The sequence below is a fragment of the Lissotriton vulgaris genome, unplaced genomic scaffold (assembly GCF_964263255.1).
Source record: "Lissotriton vulgaris unplaced genomic scaffold, aLisVul1.2 SCAFFOLD_2454, whole genome shotgun sequence".
NCBI lineage: Eukaryota > Metazoa > Chordata > Amphibia > Caudata > Salamandridae > Lissotriton > Lissotriton vulgaris.
In genome coordinates, this window is record NW_028251589.1 from 341532 (window position 1) to 366683 (window position 25152).

Consider the following 25152-nt stretch of genomic DNA (forward strand, 5'->3'; position numbering starts at 1 on the left):
GCCTTTATTTTTACTTCTATCGAAAAGTTTATGTAGTGAATGGGTTTTGTTCTAGTCTATTTTAGTCTTTTCATGAGGTTTGTCGCATCACCTCCCTTGTCCTCATTTCTGTGCCATTATTCTTCTTTTCTATTTTCACATTTAACCCAGTTTAAGACATGTTTGTCCAGTTGTGTCACTTTCAGTCCAAGGAAGAATAGCATTTTCAAACCAGCTTCCTATGTTTTGTTCAATTTTTTTAATTTTTTTTAGGATCCCACATTTTTAGCCATGTTTAGGTACAGATGTCTTAACCACATCAGGCCCTTAAAAACACACTCTTCTTCTTCTTGGCTTATTTGTCTGAATTTCACTTCTGGTTGGACATGCAGGCCTCCACCGGAAATGCTCCTCTCCCCATTTTCTTGGCAGGAGCAGCTGATTTTTGCCCGGGGATACGCCTGAATTGTTACTTGTCTTTCTTTTCATCTTTAACAAGAGACCACAACATAGGTCTATCGTCTCTTTTCAGTGTCTGATTTTTCACCCCCAACATTTTCCTGACATCCAAATGTTCTGCAAAAAGTAAAACTTGCTGATGCTTTGGAATGTTTGTTACTGTTAATATGTTCAAGAGGCTCAGTTTAGGCAATCCTAGACTATAAGAAGGATCCATGCAGGTTCCAAACTTTCTTAAAGGAGCACTACTCCATCCAACACAGGAAGACAATACGATCTCACCCTCCTTATGTTTCCTTATGAACATAAAGTGTTGCCCTTGCATGGTTTCATCACGGTTAATGCTAATGGATACCACCTTGAAGGCTCTTTGCTTTTCATCCTTCTGGTTGAAGGGAGATACGCTGAGCTCTCGTTTCTGCTTAATTCTCTAATTTCTGCCCTTACAGTCAGTGACTAGAGATATGTTTCTTACCCTACCAGTACTCACAGAGCATGTCTGAGCTACAAGGACAAAATCTTCGTGGGACAAACCCAATTCGTCTTTGATATGCTCAAAAGATGTGATCTTCTATAAAACCCGATGTGACTGACATTCACAATATATTTTACGACCTAGCTTGTAGGCTTTGCAGGCTTGGTCCCCATCAACCTGCTTCTGTTCAAAGGGCCACTATTGGGTACATTTCTCTCACAGGCTACTTCAAGCACAAGAAGGTTCCTCCCCTCTACCCCACCTTGCGCCCACCAAAGGTCAGGCACCAGTATTACTTTCTAAACTTCATTTCGGCTTATAAGCCATAAAATCATGTGGAATAAAACATACATAAAATATTTAACATTCACAGTATAAATGTACAAAATTCAATACAATAATATTACCAGTGAACAGCGCAAGGATTTAATGCAATTTCTTTGGTGGTGCTTAATACCTCCCTAGGCTTAAATTAATTATTAACATAATTACAAATTCAGCTATCCTGAAGCTAAGCGAATGTGACTTTCTAGGCAATAAAATAGGATATACACCTGCTAAAAGGTTAAAAGGATATGAAACTCTAATCTTAATCCTGTTATACAACCAGTATTACCCTTCCTATTCTCCAACGATTGTAAAGCTGCAATGTTACCTTTTGCCACGTATACAAGTTTCTTTTAAGTGCTGCTTAACTTGTACCTTATTCTCCACACACTCATCAGAAAACGAGCGATAGCAAAGATTGACAACCTGCGTGTGTTGTATCTCAGAGTCCTGAGTGCTTCCTTATGTTCCCTAACTCCCAATTTCTGACAGAGCTAAATAATCCAATACCTCCTTTGCGACACATAGATTTGGCAGAAAATGATAATGTGCTCAATGGTTTCTTTTTGATCCACACAGGTCGGGCAATGCAACTCCTCTGCCCATAGTACACGCTCCCACTTTGCTGTAAAAGCCCGGACTAGTAAAGTATTACTCTGCAGCTAACTTTACCTTTCTGGGGAAGAGCTTTAACTGGTGGAGTTACTGAATTTAATTTAAAAATCCATTTATGTAAATTATATGCTTTGTATAAGCTCCCTCAATAATTACAAAGAAAAGGTGTGTGTGTGTGTGTGTTTGTTTGTTTTCTCCCTAATTTACACATTCTGCTGATAATAGCTAATGGCCTTAGGAGTTCAAGAGTTTCCAGTCTGGATTATAAGAACTTTTTTCTCGTTAAATTGCGACAGGTTAGATGGGCAAAAATATTCAGTGCAAACTTTATCGCAGCTGGCAATTAGCAGTTACGATGAACATTTCACCACCTATACATCCAATAATAAAGCATACAGGTGTTTGTACTGGAGTGTCAATTTAACTGGCCACTTGTAATCAAGCTCTTTATGGTCTATTGCCTTCTTGATCTTTCTATTTCCCGCTCCCATACGTCTAATTTGCCATCTTAGGTCTCTGTATGGTGCTCAGGAGCACAGAATGACAGTAATTCTTGAGCAAACCTCATCTTTTAGCGTGCGATTCCTGTGTTCCTTTTTGGCTTTATTTATTACTTTTGTACATCTGCTTGTGCGTAGTCGCAGAAAGTGCATACTTTGGCTGGGTTGTAAGAGCGTCGTCCTTTCAACTCTCATCAATAGAATGCCCCTGTTTTTGAAGAAAAGCCTTTTGACAACAACAGATTGAAACAGGTCAGGTCATATACTTTGTAGCAGAAATGATGTATGTTCTCTTTTGAAGACTGGAGCTGTCAAATCTGTTCCAAACCCTTTTTTTGTTACATATATAAATTTTCCATCAGTTCGGCCTGTGTAATTTTCCATCAGTTATTCCATCTGTGAATCTCCAGCTCCTTCAGGGAAACCATAAATATGCAGTTTGTTCTCTTTGTATCTTTCTTCAGCATGTTCAATCTTTAGCTCGAAGCGTTTAGTTTCTTTTCAGTTAACATCACATCTTTTTCACATCTTAAAAATTACATTTTGTGTGTCAGACCCTGGTTTTTGATTCGGTAACCCTGAAGGATATGTAGTGCATTCCAAGCTAATGAGACCTAACTCTAGTACATCATCAGCTGTAATGTAATTAAATATGACTTACTAATAGTAGCAGAGGGGGAATACAACTGACTACACACAGTCTCTCATAGTAGGTCCTGTATATTACTTTTGCTTTTTATTGTACTTGCTTTAGCATTCCAATGAACCATATTCTAGGATGTCTTCTTTGTTTATAAGACCTCTGGGATCCATGATGGGAGCCTGGCAACACTAGGCCCTTCGCCCCATAGTCTAAATAAGCCCAAGACACCCACTCAACTATCATGCTGCAGAGCTACAGTTTGTGTAGAGTTGGCGTGGTTGTGAGACCTGCAGGGATAACCAAACAAGTGAAACTTTTGGGTTTTTTTATGTACAGGATCAAGGGCACTTGGTGCTTCAGGCAGAAGTGATGTTGCTCACATATGCTTACAGCAGAATACATTTATAATTTGAGAAGGGCAAGTAAAAGATGCTACCTCAGGCATCCACTCTCCAGTCTGGCAGGTCTTATATCAATAGCTTGTTGAACAGAACAATTCATATCATGTGGGCCCACTGTTCTTAGAATATGAAGTAGCATAACATCTGTTTGTGCTTGTGCCACTGTCTCGGGCCACCCTGTGGCACTTATACTAACGAATAAGGAGAGCGGGTATAAGGCTTCATCCATAATTATTATTATTATTTTTGAATTTGTATATCATCACACAGCTACCCAAGAGGGTTTCCCGGCGCTGTACAAGAACAGCAGAAAAGTAGAGCAGTCTATTGGCTGAAAAGCCATGTTTTCAAGGAACTGTAAAATGAAAGAAGATTGGGTTGCAGACGGAGGGGCAATGGCAGGGTGTTCCATAGGGTGGGGCCCAAGTAGGCAAAAGAGCGCCCCCCCCCCCCCCATGCGAGAAAGCTTGATTTTTGGGATTCGAAATTTTCCTTGGGTAGAGGATCTAAGACTACTGGAGGGAACATAAGGGCAAACTAAAAGTTGCAAATAGCTGGGCGACTGTGAATGTTTTATGCGGAACATGTAGGTTAGGGCTTTGAATTTGACCCGTTTTTCCACAGGCAGCCAGTGGAGGTCAGCCAGCAGTCCGGCTGTGGGTGTAAATTTGGGAGTGCGGCAGAGTAGTCTAGCCGCGGAGTTTTGAACTCGCTGTAGTTTTCGTATTACCTCTTTGTTAACCCCCAGGAAGAGTATGTTCCCATAGTCCAGCCTAGAGGTGACAAGGGCTTGGACTACGGTACGCTGGGCGTGAGATGGGAGCATCCACACAATCTTACTCAACCATTTCAGGATGGTAAAACATGTGGCAGCAACCTTGGTGGCTTGCTGTCGCATGGAGAGAGAGTCATCCACAATGAAGCCCAGGTTGCGTACGTGGGTGGACGGCTGTGGGAGTGGACCCATCTCAGGTGGCCAATGTTGGGGGCCCCAGAGGTCTCGATCTTTACCCAGGAGCAGGACCTCAGTCTTATCACCATTGAGCTTTAAAAAATTGGCATTTATGGGGGGCGTGGCTTGGCGGGCGAAGATGGCGGTCGCAGCCTTGTAGAGCTCCCGTCGGCCCGGACTTAATCCGTTCATTTATCCTGGCCCCCGAGCCCGCAGTTGGTACCCAGTGACTGGCACCGATCCGGTGGAGTCCCCTGCCTGCTCCGGTGTATCGATCCTGCGCTTTTATCTCTCCTGAGATCAAGAAGAGGCGACGGCGACGCGCGGCCTAGTGACCGGCTGGAGACCGGGGTCCTCGAGTTTCGAGACGCCCGGTGGTGGTTGCGGGCTCGCGGGTGGTGGTGGCATCCACTGCGCAGCTCCTGGCTCAGCTCTACTGCTACGGTTGCCCACGGACCACAGCGATGCCACTCATTCCTGCGCCTTGGGCGGACACTCGTGGGCGATGAGGCCTGGTGGAGGCCTGTCCCGCCCTGGAGAAGCCGGGACCTCGAGTTTCGCGACCTCGGGCCTGTGCCGGCCTGCCCACTTCCTTCTTGGGGACTCCTATATCGACGTTCCATCCCGGGGCCTGGGGCCTCCAGCGCTCGTGGCAGTTCCCAGGGGTTCCTGAGCCTTGTTGGGAGTGGTGCCCGCCCTGCCCAGTGTGCGGTCCCGGCGAGCCCGCGATCGGCCATGACCAGGGCTGGAGGAGGCGGCCCGCCTAAGCATGGCCCTATCGATAAATTCACAGGGCCTAGTGGTGGCTCTGGGGCGGCTGGTGGCAGCGGCGGCCCTGGGCCAGACAATGCAGCGATCCTGGCGGCCATCACCCAATCCCGGGACATGCTTGATGCTAAAATTGGGGCGGTAGGAGCGGACGTTACACTGCTGCGCCAGGACCTCCGCAATGCGGTGGAGCGGATCACCGAGGCCGAATCCCGAATCACGGTGACCGAAACGGACATTGGCGCCCTGAAGAAGAGGATGGCGGAGGTGGAGTGTGTCCAGAAGACGCTGGCGGCCCGAGTGGAGGACGCCGAAGGGCGCGCACGGAGGAACAACCTCCGCTTCATTGGTTTTCCGGAGCGGTGCGAGAAGGACGGCATGGAGCGGTTCTTGACCCAGTGGCTGGAGAGCTGGCTCCCCGAAGGGGCGCTGTCCACGTGCTTTGTGATCGAGAGGGCGCACAGGGCCCTGACCCAGCGGCTGCCGGAGGGTGAGCGTCCTAGGCCAGTCATCGCCCGGCTGTTGAACTATCATGACCGCGATGTTATACTGCGGGAGGCGAGGAACAAAGGCTCGCTCACCTTTGAAAATCATACCATCATGATCTTTCCCGATTACACGAAGATGGTGCAGCAGCAGAGACAATCCTTTTTGGCCGCTAAAGCCAAGTTGCGGGGCCTGAAGCTCCAATACTCCCTCCTGTATCCGGCCCGCCTGCGAGTGGTGTACCAGTCCCGGACACATTTCTTTGATTCGCCCGAGGAGGTGTTTCGTTGGACCGACGAGGCGGTGCGACTCAGGCCACATGCCCAGCCGGGGCTGGACCCGGGCAGGTCCCGGGGATCGTCGCCGGAGCGGACGAACCGCCCGAACCGGAAGGGTCGACGCCGGAGGTCTCTATCGCGGAAGAGGTCGGCCTCCGCCAGTGCATCGCAGACGGATGGTGTGAGGGACTCGGAACACTCTGATACTGGCAGCTGAACATAGAAGGGGACTGGACCTTGTTTGCCGGGTACTGAGTTGCCCTACATTGGCTGGTGAGACTGTTCTGCTATGACTTCTTTATGCCAGTCTATACACATCTGAGGAATCCTATGACTTTTAGCGGGAACGCAACGGGGCTCGGGAGGCGCCTTCTGTGGGCCTCAGACCCTCACGGTTGTGGGTGTTGTGGGGGGGGTGGTGAGTGTGTGCTAATCGGGGTGTTGGGATCCATTGGTATGGCGGGCCCTGGGTTCTCCGTTTTGGACCCGGGTCTCTCCATGCCGCGACAGATACTTCAATGTTCTCTGAGGTATTGGGGTGGGGGGAGCGGGGCGTGGGGGGGTGTTCTTCTGTTGCTGATGTTTGGGGGGGTTTGGGTCTGGAAGGGTCTGCTGAGTGTTGGGGTTGGGGGGGTGGGTCCACACGTGTATATTGCTTTTGATTTTGTTGATTTGTGGGGTGCGCCGGGGTGGTGCGGAGGGCCGGGTGCTGGGCACTGTGTTGATAATGGCTGACTGTGTCTCCTCATAAGACCCTTCGTGTTGTGACGTGGAGTGTGAGAGGGATTCTGGATAAAATCAAGCGTGGGGCCGTGCTACGTTGGGGGAAAAGAGAGATGGTGGATGTGCTGCTGCTTCAGGAGACCCACATGCTGGGCTCTAAGGCCCTTAGCCTCCAGAGGTTCGGCTTTCAGCAGGTGTACCATGCGGGCTTTACGAGGGGCTCGCGGGGGGTGGCTATCTTGGTCCATCGCAGGGTGGCTTACGTGCATGAAAAGCATTGGATTGACCCTCAGGGCTGCTATATTTTCATCAAGGGCCTGCTGGGTACCGAGCAGGTGGTTTTTGGTAGCGTGTACGCCCCCCCCCCCCTGCAATGGGCCTTGTCTGAGCGGCTGTTTGCGTTGTGGGACGAGATTCCGGAGGTGCTGACCCTGGTAGGAGGCGATTGGAATGAGGTTATGGATGCGGGCTTGGATCGCCTGAGGCGGGTGCCGGTTGTAGTGGATCCCCCCCCTGCTGCTGCTCCCACCAAACTGCGTGCAACTGTGAGTGGCCTGGGCTGGGTCGATGTGTGGCGACATTTTCATCCTGCTGCGCGTGAATTCACATATGTGTCGGCGGTGCATGGGTCCTTCTCGAGACTTGATTATCTGTTTGTGCCGGGTGCCTGTCTGAGTCGAGTCAAGGATGCTGTGATACTCCCCAGAGGTTTGTCTGATCCCTCTCCTGTTCTGGCTACCATAACCCTGCCCTCAAAGAGACAGCCGTTTCGTTGGCGGATGTCGTCTTGGCAGTTGCAACAGCCTGAGTATGTGCATCACCTGCGTGAGGCGATTGATCACTATTGGCGAGAGAACCTAGTGGGAGATGTGGATGCAATGGTGGTGTGGGAGGCGCTGAAACCCACGTTGCGGGGCATTGATATCGCTTGGTGCGTGGCTGCTCGGCGGAAGCATCGGTAGGCCATTGTGACCGCCGCCGCCCGCGTGGAAGAGTTGGAGCAGCGTGGCCGTGTTGGGGGCGACGAAGGCATAGTACGGCAGCTTCTGCAAGCCCAGCAGTTGTACGCCTCCGTCCTTTACGACGAAGCCCGGCAGGCGTGGCTCGCCACGCGCAGCAGGGTGTATCAGTGGGGCGACAAGTCCTGTACTATGCTTCACAGGTTGTGCCAGGCGACCTTCCAGCCCCTTGTGTTGCCGGGTCTTACGGCGGAAGACGGCTCGGTTATGACCGACCCGGACTTGCTCGCGGCCAGCTTTGCCCGCTATTACGAGATGCAATACGCCCCCCGTGATCACCTGGAGACGGGTGAGATCTCCGCCTATCTTGATGACCTGCTACCGCAGGCCGTCCCCGATGAGACCAGGACCGCTCTGGACGCCCCGCTCACAGCTGAGGAACTCGGGGAGGCCCTTGGTCAATTGAATACTGGAAAGGCGCCGGGCCCGAGCGGCTACCCATGCGAATTCTATAAAAAGTTTCACCTCCAGCTGGGGCCTCACTATCGGCGCGCACTGGAGGCGGCGCGGACCCAGGGGGAACTGCCACCGGACTGGCGCCATGCCGAGATCGTGGTCTTCTTGAAGCCGGGCAGGGCGCCAGACAGGCACGACTCTTACCGGCCAATTTCCGTTTTAAACATCGAGGCCAAGATTCTGGCTAAGGCCTTGGCGAACCGCCTGTTGCCCCACATTGCTGACCTGGTCCACCCCGACCAGGCTGGATTCATGCCTCGTAGGGCCACTCGGCATAATATCCGACGGGCACAGGCGGCGGTAGATGCTATGAGTACTAGAGATGAGCAGGCGGCACTCCTACTGGCGGATATGGACAGAGCTTTGATTCTGTGAGCTGGGCATACCTGTTTACCCTGTTAGCCGCCTCAACCTAGGCCCGGTTTTCTTGTCGTACGTCCGCCTGCTTTACACTAACGTAACAGCCTCGGTCCGAGTGGCCAGAGCTACCTCTGGGCGCTTCCATATAGGTCGGGGTACTCGACAGGGCTGCCCTCTGTCCCCGTACCTATTTGCCCTTGCCATGGAGCCCCTGGCGTCGCGGGTGCGAGCGGATGCCCAGCTGCCTGGTTTTGTCTGGAATGAGGACCTGGTGGATAGGATTGCGCTGTATGCGGATGACGTCCTCTTCTTTCTCACCGACCTACGGCTCTCGGGTCCCCGGGTTCTGGAGATCATGCGTGCGTTTGGCGAGGTCTCGGGTCTTCGACTTAACCTTAATAAATCGACCCTGTGGGTGCTGGGTGGCGGAGTGGTTGCTGACCCCTGGGCTGACGGGTTGCGAGTGGCGACGAATGGCCTGAAATATCTGGGCATTTTCCTCTCGGAGTCGCGGGTCGTGGCCTGGGCACGTTGAGTCCTGCCAGTGTGGGAGCGGGTCCAGGCTGATGTCAAGACTTGGTCCAGGATGCCGCTCACTATCTTTGGGAGATCGGCCATCTTCAAGATGGTGGCGCTTCCGCGTCTCCTATACCAACTCCAGAATTTCCCATACCCCATTGGCCAGGAGTGGTTCCGTCAGGTTAACTCAGTGCTGGGCCGCTTCCTGTGGGATGGCGGTGCGGCCAGGGTGGCATTGAAGACGTGCTTTTTGTCTACGTACTGTGGTGGCCTGGCCACCTCGGACCTCCTCTCCTACTACCAGGCTTCCCAACTGCTTGTTCTTAACGAATGGTGGTACGGCGATAGAGGAGACCCGGCATACGCCCTGGAACGATCGCTCATGGGTGATCGCACGCTCCACACCATCCTATATTCGGCTCGCCTGCGCCGTGGGTTGCCTTCGGTTACCCAACTGCTTGTTCTTAACGAATGGTGGTACGGCGATAGAGGAGACCCGGCATACGCCCTGGAACGATCGCTCATGGGTGATCGCACGCTCCACACCATCCTATATTCGGCTCGCCTGCGCCGTGGGTTGCCTTCGGTTACCAGGGTGGTCTTTGCTGTGTGGCGACAGGCACTGCGCCGCATGGGCTGGTGGGGCAAGTTGATGGCTGAAACGCCGCTTTGGCATAATGGTCTGCTCCCGGAGCTGGCGGCCCTGACCGGCTTTGAGGGCTGGGAAGCCATAGGTGTTACACAATTGGGCCAGGTCATGTCCGGCACCACCCTCAAATCCTTTGAGGAGCTCCGCACGGAGTTCCAAATGCCTCAGTCCCAGTTCTTCCGCTACCTCCAGCTGCGCCATGCCCTCACCCCGAGCATCGCCGGTCTCGATTCCTTGCCAGAGTTTAGCCCGGTCGAAGCTAAAGTGTTTATGGGAGATCTGGGGGACAGAAAGGTCCCCAGGATATATCAGACGCTAGTTATCCACTGCTCCTCTACCCTGCACTCTCTTCGGGCGGCGTGGGAAGTGGACGTTAGCCCTCTTGATGAGGACGATTGGAGGGAGGCGCTGGAATCCCCACGTGGAACCGCCATTGCTGTCCGGCTCCGGCTCATCGAATTTAAATACTTGCACCGCGCCTACTACACGCGTGAACGACTGTGGAAAGCTGGTTTGATTGCATCTCCGGAATGCCTGCGCTGTGGGTCGGTGCCTGGGTCCCTGATGCATACTGTGTGGATGTGTGGCCGGCTGACTGGGTTCTGGAGGGGTGTGTGGAGTTGTCTGTCCGAGGTCCTGGGATGGGACCTTCCCCGTACCCACCGGCTAGGACTGCTGCACATTATGGAGGGGGCGGGGGGTAACATATATAAACGCCACTTGTTGCTCTTGGGGCTGGTCGTGGCTAAGCGGGATCTGGCCCGGGCATGGAAAGCGGTGAGGGCCCCCCCCCCCCTTGTCTGCATGGAAGGCTGGGCTGCATTATTTCATGGGTTTGTAGAGGCCGATCTTTGAAGCGAGGGGCTGCCCGCGCAAACACTACAAAATATGGAAGCGATGGGCCGACTACCGGGGTCTGTCCCTGGATCCCCCGGCGGAGCGAGAGGAGGACATTTGACCACAGTGACATTGTTGGCCCGAAGCAGCGACGCTCTGGTGGCACTACACCTGCATATTTTACTCTATTGCTTTCTATACACGTGTGGTAGGGAGGGTTGGGGGGGGGGGGTTTGGAGCTGGGGGGGTGGAGTTGTGGCATATGGTGGGCCACTGGGGGGGTTTCTATACTGAGCCTATTCTTGAGTCTGTTTCATCATTTGCTGCCTACGTGATTTGCTGTATTGATATTGTCGTGGTGATCTTCGGTTTTGGAGATGCCACGTTCTCACTGCTCATTTGCTCAATAAAACTGGTTGTGGAAAAAAAAAATTGGCATTTATCCAGGTCACAACTTTACAGAGGCCGGATCTAAGAGCAGAGGGATGGGTGGTGTTACCTGCTGAAAGAGAGAATCTGGGTATCGTTGGCGTAGGAGAAAAGCGACAGACCGGACTCCTCTACAATAGCCGCCAGTGGTTTAACATAAATGTTAAATAGTAGAGGGCTGAGAATCGAACCCTGGGGGACACCGTGAGGAGAGGGATGAGTCTTTGATTTTGATGTGGTGGAAAAGACCTGGAAGGTGCGACCAGTGAGAAAAAACCTAAGCCAGTTTAAGGCTGCCCCGGTGATACCCGATGATTGAAGGGCCTTAATGAGTACGTATGAGAAACCGTATCAAAGGCCGCACTAAGGTCAAGTAGTATCAAGGCCATGGTTTCGCCTGCGTCAATCTTAAGACGCAGCATTTCTGTCACTCCAAGGAGAGTGGACTCTGTGGAATAGCCGGACCGGAAACCGGACTTGGAAGGGTGCAGAAGCCCATTCGTTTCAATGAACTTAGATAAAGTTCCATTGATATGTCTCTCCAGGATCTTAGAGAGAGAAGGCAGAAGTGAAATAGGGCGGAAATTGGAAGGAAGAGAAGGGTCGGCATTAGCCTTTTTTAATAATGGGACAACCATAGCATGTTTCCGGTCGGGAGGAACAGTTGAGTTCGTAAGAGATGAGTTGAGCAACTGAAGAATATGATCAAGAGAAGGTGATTCAATTTGTCGCAGAACTGTAATAGGCAATAGATCACAAGGAGATCCAGATTTAATTTTGTTGAGATGTTGAATGAGAGATTTCATGTCCAGAAGTGGCCAGACGTCAAGATTAATCATTGTCTGTGTTGGAACAGAGCTATTATCAGGTGCTAAGGAAGAGCAGATAGAGGACTCAGCAAAGGAAGGGAGGGGGGTTGGCAGTGCTAGCCAGAGCCGAATATATAGTGTCTACTTTTTTAAGAAAGAATTGAGCAAGCTCTTCGCATTGTGTGGTATTGAGAATAGGAGGTGGTGGCAGGGTGGTAGCGCCCGATTAATCCTTGACAAGGTTGAATAGGGTTTTAGCACAATTATTCACCTGCGTAATAGACAAGGAGACATAGTTAGCGCGTGCAGCCCTGCAGTGGGAATGGTAAGAGCGCTTAATGGTAAGATAAGCAAATTTTGCTTCAGATGAGTACATTTTTCGCCATCGACGTTCAGAATTTTTACATTTAGTTTTCTCCCTTTTTAGTTCATCATTGAACCAGGGGGCGGGGGGCGGTGGTTATTTAGCTTCTTGGTCGAAGGTGGGAGGCAGATATCAAGGGTAGTCTGTATCCAGTTGCGAAACGCTGACAAGTCCAAAGTAAAATATTATGGGGCTTAGGGACATTATTGGACAGCAATAAATTAAACTTAGTCATGTCCAGGTTTTTCCAATTCCTAAAGGGTATAGCCATGGGGCTGCTATTTGTAGGTGCGAGGTGGGGGGCAACTACATTAAAGCCCACTAAAAAGTGATCAGTCCAGCTAAGTGGAATGGCCGCTGGGCAATGTAAAGAAGGCAAATTGGAGAGAATAGGGTCAAGGAGATGGCCGGCTTTATGTGTAGGCCCCCAGTTTTGAAGTAAAATGTTCAAAGCTGCTAAATCAGAAACCAAGGTGCTACCAATAGTGCAATTGGGATCCTCTAGATGGAGGTTGAGATCACCAATGATTGTGAAATTAGTGTAACAGAAGCGGGCGACAAAGTCAGGGAAATTAGAAGCCCATGAACCAGCAGGGCTTGGAGGGCGATACACTAGTCCAGACAGGGTGAACTGTGGTGTCAGTCAGTTTAAAAGTTGCAGCTTCACAATCAGGAATTGATAGTTCATCAAATTTGCAGCACAGATTTAAAAAAAAAATAATAGCGATTCCTCCGCCCACCCTGTCTCCTCTATCTTTTCTTACAATCACATAGTTCGGGGGCGGGGCTCTGGCCACATCAGGTCCCGAATAACTGTTGAGCCATGTCTCCGTTAAGAAGATGGCATTGGGTTGGAGATCCACCAAGAGATCAAAGATGTCTGCCTGATGTTTGGGGAGGGATCGCCAATTAATGTTAAAAAATAGGAAATTATTTGGGATAGCTGGCTTACATTTCTTGGCTGATTAGATAGGCATGTATGCATAAGTGCTGGGTGTAGTGGTGTGACTAAAGTCAGTGGGGGGGTTTTAAGAAGACTGAGATGTTGGTGTCAGCATCCCAGCAGACACACATTGATCGGGGGTAAGTGCGAAGGTTGAGTAGAGGAGAACTTGATTTTGGTATTGTTTTTGAGGGTTACAAGCGGCAGGGATTTGGGCCCCAGGTCCCGGCCTGACGCGGACGGGCGCAGACGGGCTTGCCTTTGGCGCGGACGGGCTTGCCTTTGGCGCGCCTACTGCGCGCTAGTTCCATGGGCTAGTTCCATGGGCTGTTTTTAAAGGGCCCGCCAGGGCATGGGATGCAAGCACTAGAGTGTCCCTTGCCTAAGATGGTGGCAGCAAATGGCACAACCCGGAAGTGAGTAAAAAAATTAGCGCGCAAAGTTTCCCCTTGGCCTCCCTCCACTCAAACAGTCAGCTCTTGACTGCGATGGACCGGCGGGGGGGGGGGGGGACAAAAACGAAAGTCCCACAAGTACACACAGGTAAAGTATAAAAATTCCAAAAGGCAATATTTCCCACAGTTTTTTAAAAGGTTACAAATCACGGAGGCATTAAAAATTAAAAGGATGCAGAGTGCAAAATGGTAGTCAGCAGCAGGAGCAACTCGCAATTCTAACTGTTCAAGTATTTGAACACGCGAGTTCCACAGTCTCTCTTTAAAGGGCCCGCCAGGGCAGGGAACGCAAGCACTAGAGCGTCCCTTGCCATTAGCTAAAATACTTTAAAGAAATATTGCAAAAATCTTTTGAAATCTTGACTTTTTGATGATGATTGTAGACTAGAGATTGCTGATATTAAAAAAGTAAATATAAAGTTAATAGAGTTGACGTATATATTTTTTATCAACATCTTTACTGTTGATTGATTTTCTTGCCAGATGTTGAGTGAGCTAAGTTTGAGCTCAATAACCCTGTCACATATGGGGTGGGGTTTCTGGTGTGGCAAGAAAGAATAGAGGTAGGAAATGACATACTTTGTGGTGATGTACTTGACCAGGTTTGTGGCGAGCATTAAAAATACATTCTTTATAGTATATGCTTAGATATATTTTAGGATCATGGATGTTCATTCATAAGCTCCTACTGAACATTAATTTGTATTTAAAGTGTATGTTTTCAGAATGTTTGAGAACTGAAGATCTAAATAAGGTGATACAGAACTAGTTAGAATTGGTCCATTGACTCTCTAGCTCTCTCCCCGTTCCATGAAGCTTCAGAAGTGATCGATGTACAGGCACTCGTACCCTGACATATCTGACTTTTTCTACAGGCTCAGGAGGCACTGGATGAATTCCTGGTCAGTAAGAGGGGAGAAGCCGAAGCCGTACTAAAAGCAGATAAAAGCCTTAGTGAATCTCAGAAAAAACTTGCTGGTAAGTTGTTGAGGTGGGAAAAAGAATGAAACGCATGAACTTATATTCGACTAACAAGATGGATGAATGTCTGAAGCACAGAACTGTAGATCTCATCTCAAAATATGCCAAATTAGAGTCTGCTGATTTTAGAGATGCTGATACATCTTTAGAACACAAAATATGAACAAATATTATCAAATGACAACTCTCTTAATCTCATATTCAATCAATCAAAAGCATTTGCTAAGCATGCGTCTGCCTCAGCAGAACAGTCATGGCTCTCAAAGTGAAGACTGAAATCACACTGCATCATCCGCAAAACGAATCCACATTGAACAGCATGGTTTTTATCGCTCATTTAAAAATGGCTGCTGACTCAGCCCTACACAGCTTAAGTCATTCCAAAGCTTGGCGTGAGTACTGTGAAGGCTCTGCCTCCCCATCGGGCCTTAAAGAATTTAGGAATACGCATCAAACAAAGATTATTATACCTCAGTACTCTCTCTTGTTCGGAGAGGCCCAATCTATTCCTCCGGTAAAGAGGGCCCAATCCTGTGATTGGTCTAAAAGCCAATGTGAGGACTTTCTATTTAATTTGCTTTATCACTGGGAGCCAGTGTAGCTGTTTCAGATGAGGAAGATATGCTGACCGACATTGTGGTCTTTCTGCACTCTTTCCTATCCACTCAGGGGTGCTGCCTTCATCCTTCCAAGTATATATTCTGATGGCCATTTCCTATATGCTGCGTCCTCGAAGGGGTGGCGGGAATCTTGAATACACACTCAAATGTGCTTATTAAGCTGAAAAACAGAGGTGGTGAATGCTGGTGGGCCCATGAAGCCTCTGCTAAACCTGGTGTCACCATGAACGAAAGAGTTTAACCAGGGCAATATATTTCTAAAGCAGGAAGATCCCGGGAGGACATCTTGGGGCAAAACTCAGTACAGAAAGAGTGAAATGGTAGAGCACCTGACCGGGACGGAGCGGCCAAGAATGACTGATGCGGAACCAGAGCAAACTGTTTGCTCCCATTTCTTTCAGTCAGAAGGATGGAATGATTAAAATGTTCAAGACTGCAGAAGATATAAATATAGGGAACAATACTGTCGTGATCATGTTCCAACCAAATTGCATCTGACTCTTCACCACTTGCTGTGGATCTTTTTCATTTTAGATTTACATGTCGTGACCCCCCTCTTGACCCAGATACGGTATTATCAGACCTGGGCCATCAAACAGTTTTGTTATCAATTGAGGGTGCAGTGCATCTGAGGTAACTCTGGCTCATTTGTCTAAACCCTATCACTGGTCAGGAGTCTGTAACTTGAATAAACAGTAGGCTAATGTAGGAAATTGGGTTACTAGTTGAGGGGGGTGAAACTCTACTCAAGCAGCAACCACACTCCTTGTCAAGGTGAGGAACAAGCAAGCCCCAGATTAACCTTTGCTCAACCCTCTGGAAGCTTGGCACAGAGGATACGGGCCTAACGTAGAGGCGGTGTGTAAGGTATTTATGCAGCACACCAACAATAATAAGTGAAACCAAAACTCAAGGAAAATCTCACTCCAATGTAGAAACATAGATCACAATTTAATAAATAAAACCAGAGCAAAACAACAAACTTCCAATCAGTAGAACAGGAGATATGCAAGTTTTAAGTGAAAATAGCCCCAAAAAGCACAAAGTGCAAAATATGGATAACTGGTCGCATCGGAGCGAGACAAAGTCACAATTTCAGAATATTGTGATGGAGTGGAGGCCAGATTCAGGGTCCCAGCTAGGCCTATTGCACAAGAGTAGCTTAAATCTTGGTTGCAAAGCGGTGCTAGGTTGTGCGTCAAGTATGTGTCCCTCAGCTGAGGTGATGCACCAGTTCTCAATTGCTGAAATGCAAGGTACAGCATGCATTGTCATTGAGGATCCCATCGGCAAGGATTTGCGATGTGAAGTCTGGTGTCTGGTATCATGTTGCACAACCAAGGTGGTGTGTTTGTTCACAGGACCTGAAAGGCTGTGATTTGAGAACCTGTGTCGTCGCTGAGGTTGGCATCCAATATGAGATTTGCGATGCGAGCGCCTGCATTGGGAAGACGTTATGCAGTGGTGGTTCCAATGCAGGCTGTGAGGTCAATGCAGAGTCCTTGCACTGAAACAATCCTTGCTGCAGAGACAATGTGTCGGTTCTGCTCAGTGTTGCACAGGTGGGTTGGAAGAGCACCTTCAGGCCCACTTCCAAGGGTCCAGGACTGGGGTGGCACCACTTGTCATAGTAGGACTCCCAGATGGCAGGGTCCAGATGCTGGATTAAAGGTGGTTGGAGCCTTTGAATTCACCCTGGGATCCTGGATTTAACAGATGCAGGTCAAGTCCTCACCCAGGTAAGAGAACAGCAGGTCTACCCAGCTGGCTGCAATCCAGCAGAGTGGCAGTCCTTACAGCAGCACAGAACAGCTTCTTCCTGGAAGAATCCCCACAGTTTCAGAAGTGTACTGAAAAGTGTGTGTCTGAGGTCTAATATTTGTACCTGGTTTCCACGTTGAAGTGGAGGACACTTCTTGAGGTTTCCATCCCCTTATGGTGTCAGGCACCCCTGTCCTGGCCCCAGTTAATCTGTGGTCACAAGAGACTGGTGACTAACCCTTTATGAGGATGCTCAGGCATAGCCATTGGGACGTGAAAGTATGGTGGGTGACAGCTCGTCCCCCTCGCTAACTCGGAGTGGCAATTTTGCCAACATTTTTCTTTCATTTGTCTCACTGTCTGGGCGCAATAAACAAAGCCAAACTGCTGGCTACACCTAGTCATGTGACCCAGCATCAGGTTGCAGGGACAAAATGGTAAGGACTAGAAAATAACTTTCTAAAATTGGCATTTTCAGAACGGTCATTACAAATCTGACTACCATTGAAAAGGGCTTTACTTACAATACTTTAGACACCAAACTCGACTTGTGTACCTGCTCCCAATGGGAAGTTACAAGTTATTAAATGTAAGAAGGTAACTCCGATGTTATCCTATGGACAGGACCACTTTACTAGGGGCTTTCAGGTAAATTAAATGTGCCAAATGAGTGTAAGCCAATTCTACAATGTTTTAAGGAGAGAGCACAAGCACTTAACCACTGTTGAGCAGTGGTAAACCGTACAGTCTTACAAGGCAAGAAAAACAGGAGGGCGAAGGCAAAACGTATGGGGATGACCTTGCAGAAAGGGCCATGTCCTAACAGCAAACTATTCTATTTCCAATGTACAACTTCTGTGTTGCAAAGTTTCTGAATGTAAAATTTGACTACTCTATGCAATTCTAGCAATTTTGTGTATTATACATCCTTTTATGACCTTTCTGGTGTTGAGAAGATTCAAGAAATTTGCTTTCACCAGTCTTTTCTCATTCTTTACCATTTCATTACTAGATGAGAAGGAGAAGGTGGCTCTGATCGAGCAGGAGAAAAAGGTGGCAGAGGAGAAGAATTTGCAGGCGGAGCAGCTGCTGAGAGACCAGGAGCGCAGCCACCAGGAGAGCGTGGCACAACTGCAGCGTAAGATGGAGGAGGAGGCAGAGAACATCAAGCAGGAAGCGGAGAAGGCACTAGAGAGTAAACTAAAGCTCCATGAGGAGATGCTGGAGAAGGGCTTCCAAGAAAAGGCCAAGATGATGGAGAGTGAACTTTCCACCCTGAGGAACGAGGTCAGCGAAGCCAAGAACAAGAACTTTATTGTGGATATTATCCGAGGCGTCGGGGAAGGGCTCTCACATGCTGCTAACATAATAGACATATGGAAAAGTCGAAAAGGTTCGTCCTCCAGAAACAGTCATCCTTCCGGGAAGGCAAAGTAGGAGTTTTATTGGGACCGGTCAAAAAGAAAGGTGCTTCTCTTTACTTTCTCACCTGCACTGGTGGAAAGTGTCTTGCATGTTTCTCCAAAAGTAAATCTTGTCAAGAGTCTAACATTTGTCTGTGCCACACAGGAACTTCCCAGGCACAGTGATGTGTGACTGCACTTTCCAGCACTGCTTCTTGATGTTGGAGGAAGCCCCACACATCATGGGGAACCTTCTAGAAGCTTGTTGAGTGGTGTCTAGAGGAGCTTTCTCTTTGGCACTGCACGAGGCACAATGATTACTTTTTCCTAGAAATGTTATTTAGTATCACTGAGGAAAAATAAATGTTAATGAAAGAGACTCTCCTCAAGTACACCTCAGGTATTTACTCTTGTGCACACGTATACTCTCGCCCATTTTCTGTGGTTTGTGAACAGGAAGTAAGTCAGTTGTCCTCGCTGAATCCCGCACCGGTGTCCTTAGGCCTCATGATTTAGTGATCGAACTATCACAAATTGTGTTTCTGCATCTTAGAGCACGAACTTACATTTGGCGCGGAGTTCAACGTGCCTTCAGCTCCTATATTTAAGCGGCAGTTGCCACTAGGTTTTACCTAGGCGTAACTACCTTTTCATAGCATTTGTCTGGGGTAATTACATGTGCAAATACCAATTGTGCATGTCATTCTCTATTGTTTTGCACCAAGTGTACATCTGTTGTGAATGTTATATGTGCTGTGGTTATTTTCCCTCTTTTGTTCGTAAATCGGTGTTACTGACCCTGCAGGAGTTTTATCAACAAGAGAATTATTTATGCACATTTAGAGCTCAATTCAGAAAAAAGCCAATGTTAAAATGACACTTGACACACATGCTATTGTAATTCTCCAAGTAAATGTATATATGCATCTCTCATGATTTCATAATGGTTCCTGGGCTGCAATGTATTCCTTTTTGTAAGTTTACATCTGTGTTCATTGGTTTAGGCATTTACCGTGCACTGTGTATATGAGAATCCAATAAATATTTATTGAATGTATGGTCCAAATCTTGGTGCCCCTCTCTGTTTTCCAGATTTATTAGCCCATTTGTTCCAGCGTTTGCGTTATTTAGTGTAAGGAGGAACTTTTGATTGGCCACAGAGCTGATGACTGTTAAGACTGATCAATCCAGTATCCAGGCTGCCTAAAGCCAGGACATGGATCTGAAAGTCTCCTCCTCTCCAGACCTCCAGTGCCTCAAACTCTGCAAGCTCCTCATCCAGACCTGGAGGTCCAGCACCCACCTGCAGCTGGAGCCCACGAGAGAGGGTTCAGGCGGAGACCAGGTTTACATCATTGGGGTATCAATGCCAGGGCAAAGGGGTCACACTAAAGACCCACTCCACATCACAGCATGTCGGCCATTTTGGTACAGGCTGATATCTGTACCAGGGTTCATTGCAGGCAGGTCATGGGCTAAGATACCTACCGTGTTATCGCAGCAATGAAAGACACCACCTGGAAAAGAGAACAATGAGAAATCAATGGGATAAACGTTTAACTTGCAGTGGACAGGCTAAGTAAGTCTCCCTTGAAGGTATGTTGATTTCTTTATTTTATTAATTGTGATTTCTTTATTAAGCAGCACGAAAGGCTAACCGATGTATCTGATGCAAAGTCCTTCACGGCAGGGGAAGGGAAGGGTGGGTATTTTCTGTGCTATTTACAAATAATGGATTTTTATTGTGGCTCAGATCTGTGACACTCATTTTTTATCAACCCTTGAAGGATGAAAGGTATAGAGGATCTGCAAGTATTTAACCCCATGATCATGCAATCATACACAGATCCCTGCCATGTATTGAAGTACTGGGTTTTTAAGAACCCAGCGGTCCCAGGGAACACACCCTAAGACTTCGAGTCCTTCCTGTTTCAGACTACAGAAACACAGAGTCTTCTTGGTGAAGTCAAAGATCGTATTTATTGGCTGCAGCCAGTAACAGGTATCCTAGAAGTACAACACAATGTATATTCTCAGGAGACTGCTCAATCTTACAAAGCCAGCCTTCTCTTTTTATACAAAATATTATGCTTTAGGCAACATTCCTTATTTTACAGTTGACCATTCACATATTTTCACTACAAAGGAAAAGCAGAGTCATGGTGACAAGCCCATATTTCAGTTTGTCCAGCCCACAATCAATTACCCGGCAAGGCCCAGTATTTTCTTCAGATATCGACGGACCCCCAATAAAAACGGGCACCTCCTCCTCGTAAAGCAAGTCATAAAGAAAGAAACAGGGACAGGTGTGTGTAAGATTAGGCATGGTTTGTGTGCGATGAAAGGTTTATGATATGTTGTGCCTTGATACTAATCTCATTCGGCCACTGGGAAAGGAACTGGCCGAACAGGTTTGGCTTCAGGCAGTGGAGTCAGCTTGCCCAGGTCACAGAGGAGTCAGCAAAGGTGTACGTGTCCTTCGGACTCTTTTTTGGCCTTAGTCATTGGCCTATGTGAGGGCAATCACAAAATGGCTGCCGTTCACAAAATGGAACCCGAGGGTTCAGGACGGAAACTCTGATTTCAGGGTGATTTTGTCACCCAAATATGACGAAAATGCTTGTGCATAGTATTCTAATCATTCTCGGTCTGCTGATACCAAAATCGTCATGATACGATGATGTTTATAACACGGGTCCAGAATTTTCAGTACCACAGTATGTTCTAGTGCAGTGGCCGCTAGGCTCAGCAGTCAGGCAGTCTTGCCTTAGAACCGACACCAGATGTTCACTCTCCAGTGGTTCTCTTGTCAACCAGAGAGGGCCTCTCTGAGCCTTGTGTGGGTGTGCTTCCACTCAAGGACTTCCTGCGAGACTCAGTCTGGAGTGAGCTCAGTGCTACGGAGGGCCAAGGGCCTGGCTCAAGCGTTACACTCTCTCATTGGTGCACAACTTCCAGCACTTCACAAAGGTTTTCCTGGGAATAAGTAAAAACCTACTATAACCTCATGTTTCCACAGGTACTTTACACATCCAAGAATATACACACATGGGGGGCGTGGCCAGCAGCATGGCCAGCTAGGACGTGTTTCCTCGTAGCTCCGGCGAGCTGCTATTAATCCGACTAAAAACTGATGCCACAAAGCCGAAAACTGACTTTTAAAGAAGCAGTGAACCACTGTACCTCCCCGAGAACGGCAATCTGCCGGCTGTACGGCGAAACTAGCTGAATACGGCGAAAACAGAGACCGAAACAAACCTGGCCGCGGGAATCAATATGGCGGCGGCGCGCTGAGTGCCTGGATTCTGCCCGGAGAAGGAGAGCTGATCTGGCCGATACATAGGCAAATGAACTACAGGCGGGCACCTCCGGCCTCCTACAAGCTCATCGCGGATGTGGGAAAGTGACCAGCGCCCATAGACAAGACGCTCCTGGAATTACCGGTATTTGGCGGCGGACCCCGGTCGAGACCACTACACCCTCTCCTGAAGGGCTACGGGGACGCCGACACCGGACTGAGCCCCACCGTGGCACGGGTGCGGGAGGAGTGGAGACGGCACCCGCTGTAAGGGGAAGACCGCACCCACGACAACCGGCGCGGCACTCACAGGACCCCGCAGTATCATCGGCTGCCGGGAGGTAGGGAGAGCTCCTAAGCCACTAAAACAACGCGAGCGCCTGGCTCACAAACATACGCACAGCATTGTAGGACCCCGCCAGGAGCCCCCACGGGCCTGATAAGACTTGACAGATTGAGCGGGCCTGCCACACGCCCCCCTGCGGAGCAGTGTTGGTTCTCCACCCCCTGGCCATTGGAACAGGAATCTGGTGGTGACGCAGAGAGGATTACGAGACCTGGGCCTCACTGCGACCACGGAATAGAGTCTGGAGGTGGGCTGATCTATATGGGCCGGAGGTGGAGGCCTAGTCTGTGAGAACCTAAGGGTGGCAGCGCTTGAGTGGCACTCGATCAACAGGCTACGTCTGCCGCTGGGCACGACGGGACCGGTAAGAAGGGACAGGACAAGGTGGGGGAGAGGCACGATATAACGAGGCGCTACGGGCACGCACGTCGCTTCATCCGAATATACCACAGGGGAGTGTGTGCCATACGACCCAAACTTTGCAGAAGGTGGCAAGAAGACAGTGGACTGCGGGCGGAGGTCGGGACCCAGAACAAGGCGCAAAACGGGACTGAGGATACGAGCTGCGAGGTAAAAGTCTCAAGCCCGCAGACCTGCAGCACAGGTGGAGAAAGACAACGGCTCCGCGCGGATGGCACTGCTGGGCGTCACCAACCATGGGGATGAAAGATACGCTCCCCAAAACTGCCAAACAGGGCCCCATGGATAACTTTGCTGCGCCACGGTCGAACACCGAGGCCGCGCCCACGACAAACGGCCCGCGCTCAGACACAGACCTCTTGATGGCCGCCATCCAGGCGTCCAGGGCCGACATCCAGGTCCAGGGCAGCATTGGAGGTTAAAATTGGCGAAGTGGGGTCGGAGGTGACGTTACTGCGACAAGACTTCCGGAAGTTGACAGACCGGGTGACTACGGCGGAGACACGAATAGGGGAGGCGGAAGACTCTCCACGCTGAGGAAGGATATGGCAGAGCTCCAGGCCTCGCATCGTCAGCTATTGTGGAAGGTTGACGATGCAGAAAATAGGGCGCGACGCAACAACCTGCGCTTTGTTGGATTTAGAGAAGGAATTGAAGGGACAGACATGGTGGCCTTTCTTCACTCTTGGCTGACGACGACCTTCCCAATGACGCAGTTCTCAACCTGTTTCATCATCGAAAGGGCCCATAGAGCCCTGTTGGCACGACCACCTGAGGGAGCGAGACCCAGACCCGTCATTGCGCGCTTCCTCAACTTCGCAGACCGGGACCTGATACTGCGAGAGTCCAGAAAGCTGGGGGAAATACGCATGGAGAACGCAACTATTATGATCTTCCCTGACTATAGCCAGGAAGTGCAAAAGCAACGCCGTTCCTTTGACGCAGTCAAAGCAAAGCTGAGAGACATGAACATTACCTATATGCTACTTTTCCCGGCGAAATTGAAGGTGACCTACAAGGACAAAGCGCACTACTTTACCCATCCGGAGGATGCCTGGCAATGGCTGGAGGAACGTCCCATATTCCAGACAGGAAAACAATAGAGGGGGCGGACCAGATAGGCCGACTCCTCACAGGCCACAGTGGGAACGGCCGAAGGCCCAGCGACAAAAGGCACAAAGGAATAGGAGACAGACACAGACTACGCCCTACCCGGGACGCACCCAGGTGAACAGACGAAAAGGACAATCGGCATCACCCGGAGGGAGAGGCGCAACGGGTTCTGGATTCAGTCGTCTAAGCAGGACCTCCCGATCGGAAGGAGAAGAGAGAGAAGACTCCGAAGCCCGCTCATCGGGAGAGGAAGAGGGAGGAGCGCACTCCGTCCATCCACTGGAAAAGGCGATTCGTGAACTAGAACAAGACGCTTCAGGGCAAGCGACGGACCCCCGTCCAGACACGCAGGACTCGCACTCCTGAACAAGGGCAGATTGGGCAGCCGAGATTGCAGCTCGCCGCTAAGAGGACATGCAAGTTACACCCTCCTTATACCTATTGGTTTTTAATGGCTACAGACTCTTTTGTACGCATTTTTTGCCTTTGACTCTTAAGACTATTTAATGGGGAATGCGCTACATGTTTTGCATTGAGTTTGTTAGAGTAGGTTGAACGGGAGGGGGACCTCTGGGAGGGCGATAGACCTTCTCCTACTGACAGTTCTGCCTTGCAGAGGGATGGGACTGAAAGGGGAGGGAGGTGGGGTGGGGGGAAGGTGGGGGAATTCAGCTATGTTGAAGCAGCAGAATGGGGACAGCGCAAGGGGGGAGGGCGAGGGAGTTGGGGCAGTTGGGTGGGGAGGGGGGAGTGAGGCACTCCATCTGAGTCTCACGACCATATGTCGGGCAGGCACACACGACAGGCAACACATCCCGTCAAAACACGTCAGAGGCTACCTAACACTAATTAGCACATCACGTCGACTGTTGACTTCTGCTCCACACTGGACACCGTCACAGGAGATACAGGGTTTACCACTAACTCACCACCAGCATGACTATGGGGGATCATGAGAGGGGAGCTGACCACGAGGAGGGCATTAGGGTGATGACCTGGAATGTTAACGGCTTAGGCTGTAAGATTAAACGAGGCTTGGTAAACAATTACATCAAGAGGTCTGGGGCGGACGTTGTACTCCTTCAGGAAACACACCTACAAGGCAATAGATGCGCTTTCTTGGCAAGGGGACAATACAAAGTTTTGGCACACGCAGGGTTTTCCTCGGGGTCTAGAGGGACTGCAATACTCATTAAAAAGAACCCACCAATGAGAGTGACACAAATCTGGACTGATAGACAGGGCACCTATGTAGGGGTGCGTGGGTCATGGAGAAGAAGGGAATACACAATCATATCAGCCTATGCCCGCCCAAACTACAGGCAGACACTATAAAGGTGATATCAGACATAATTCTCAATACATCGGATACGATCCAAATACTCCAGACACACAGGCGTTCTCCTTCTTCTCTGGGGCGCACAAAGTTTATTCTCGCCTGGACTATATCTTCATGGCACGACAGGCGCTGCAAGTGTCGGACTCGGCGGAATACTATGCTCGAGGGGTGTCTGACCACTCCCCCCTAGCGATTCAGATTGGTAAACGAAAGAGGAGGTGTCCCGCGACCCTTCGACTCTCGGCCTGGGATTTACAAAACCCGGATATTAGGAAGGGACTTAGGGCAGACGTGAAGGGGTTCTTGAGGGAAAACGTGGGATCTGTAGACTCACGAGTAGTCCTGTGGGAGGCACTCAAAGTAGTGCTTCATGATAAGGCCCACTGTAGACTAGCAGAGGCTAGAAGAAAGAACCAGACTGAGGT

The 25152-nt window shown here is 49.6% G+C and overlaps 1 protein-coding gene across 1 annotated transcript in view; it reads left to right on the forward strand.

The window, feature by feature from the left end:
- Positions 1–19274, forward strand: part of LOC147662836 (guanylate-binding protein 3-like) — a 36492-nt gene extending 17218 nt beyond the window's left edge. Inside the window, exons 8-9 of the mRNA XM_086950874.1 lie at positions 14322–14424; positions 17821–19274. Coding sequence (XP_086807000.1) covers positions 14322–14424; positions 17821–18245 — 528 coding nt within the window. The 3' untranslated portion in view covers positions 18246–19274. The remainder of the gene's footprint in view (positions 1–14321; positions 14425–17820) is intronic.
- Positions 19275–25152: the final 5878 nt, after the last annotated feature.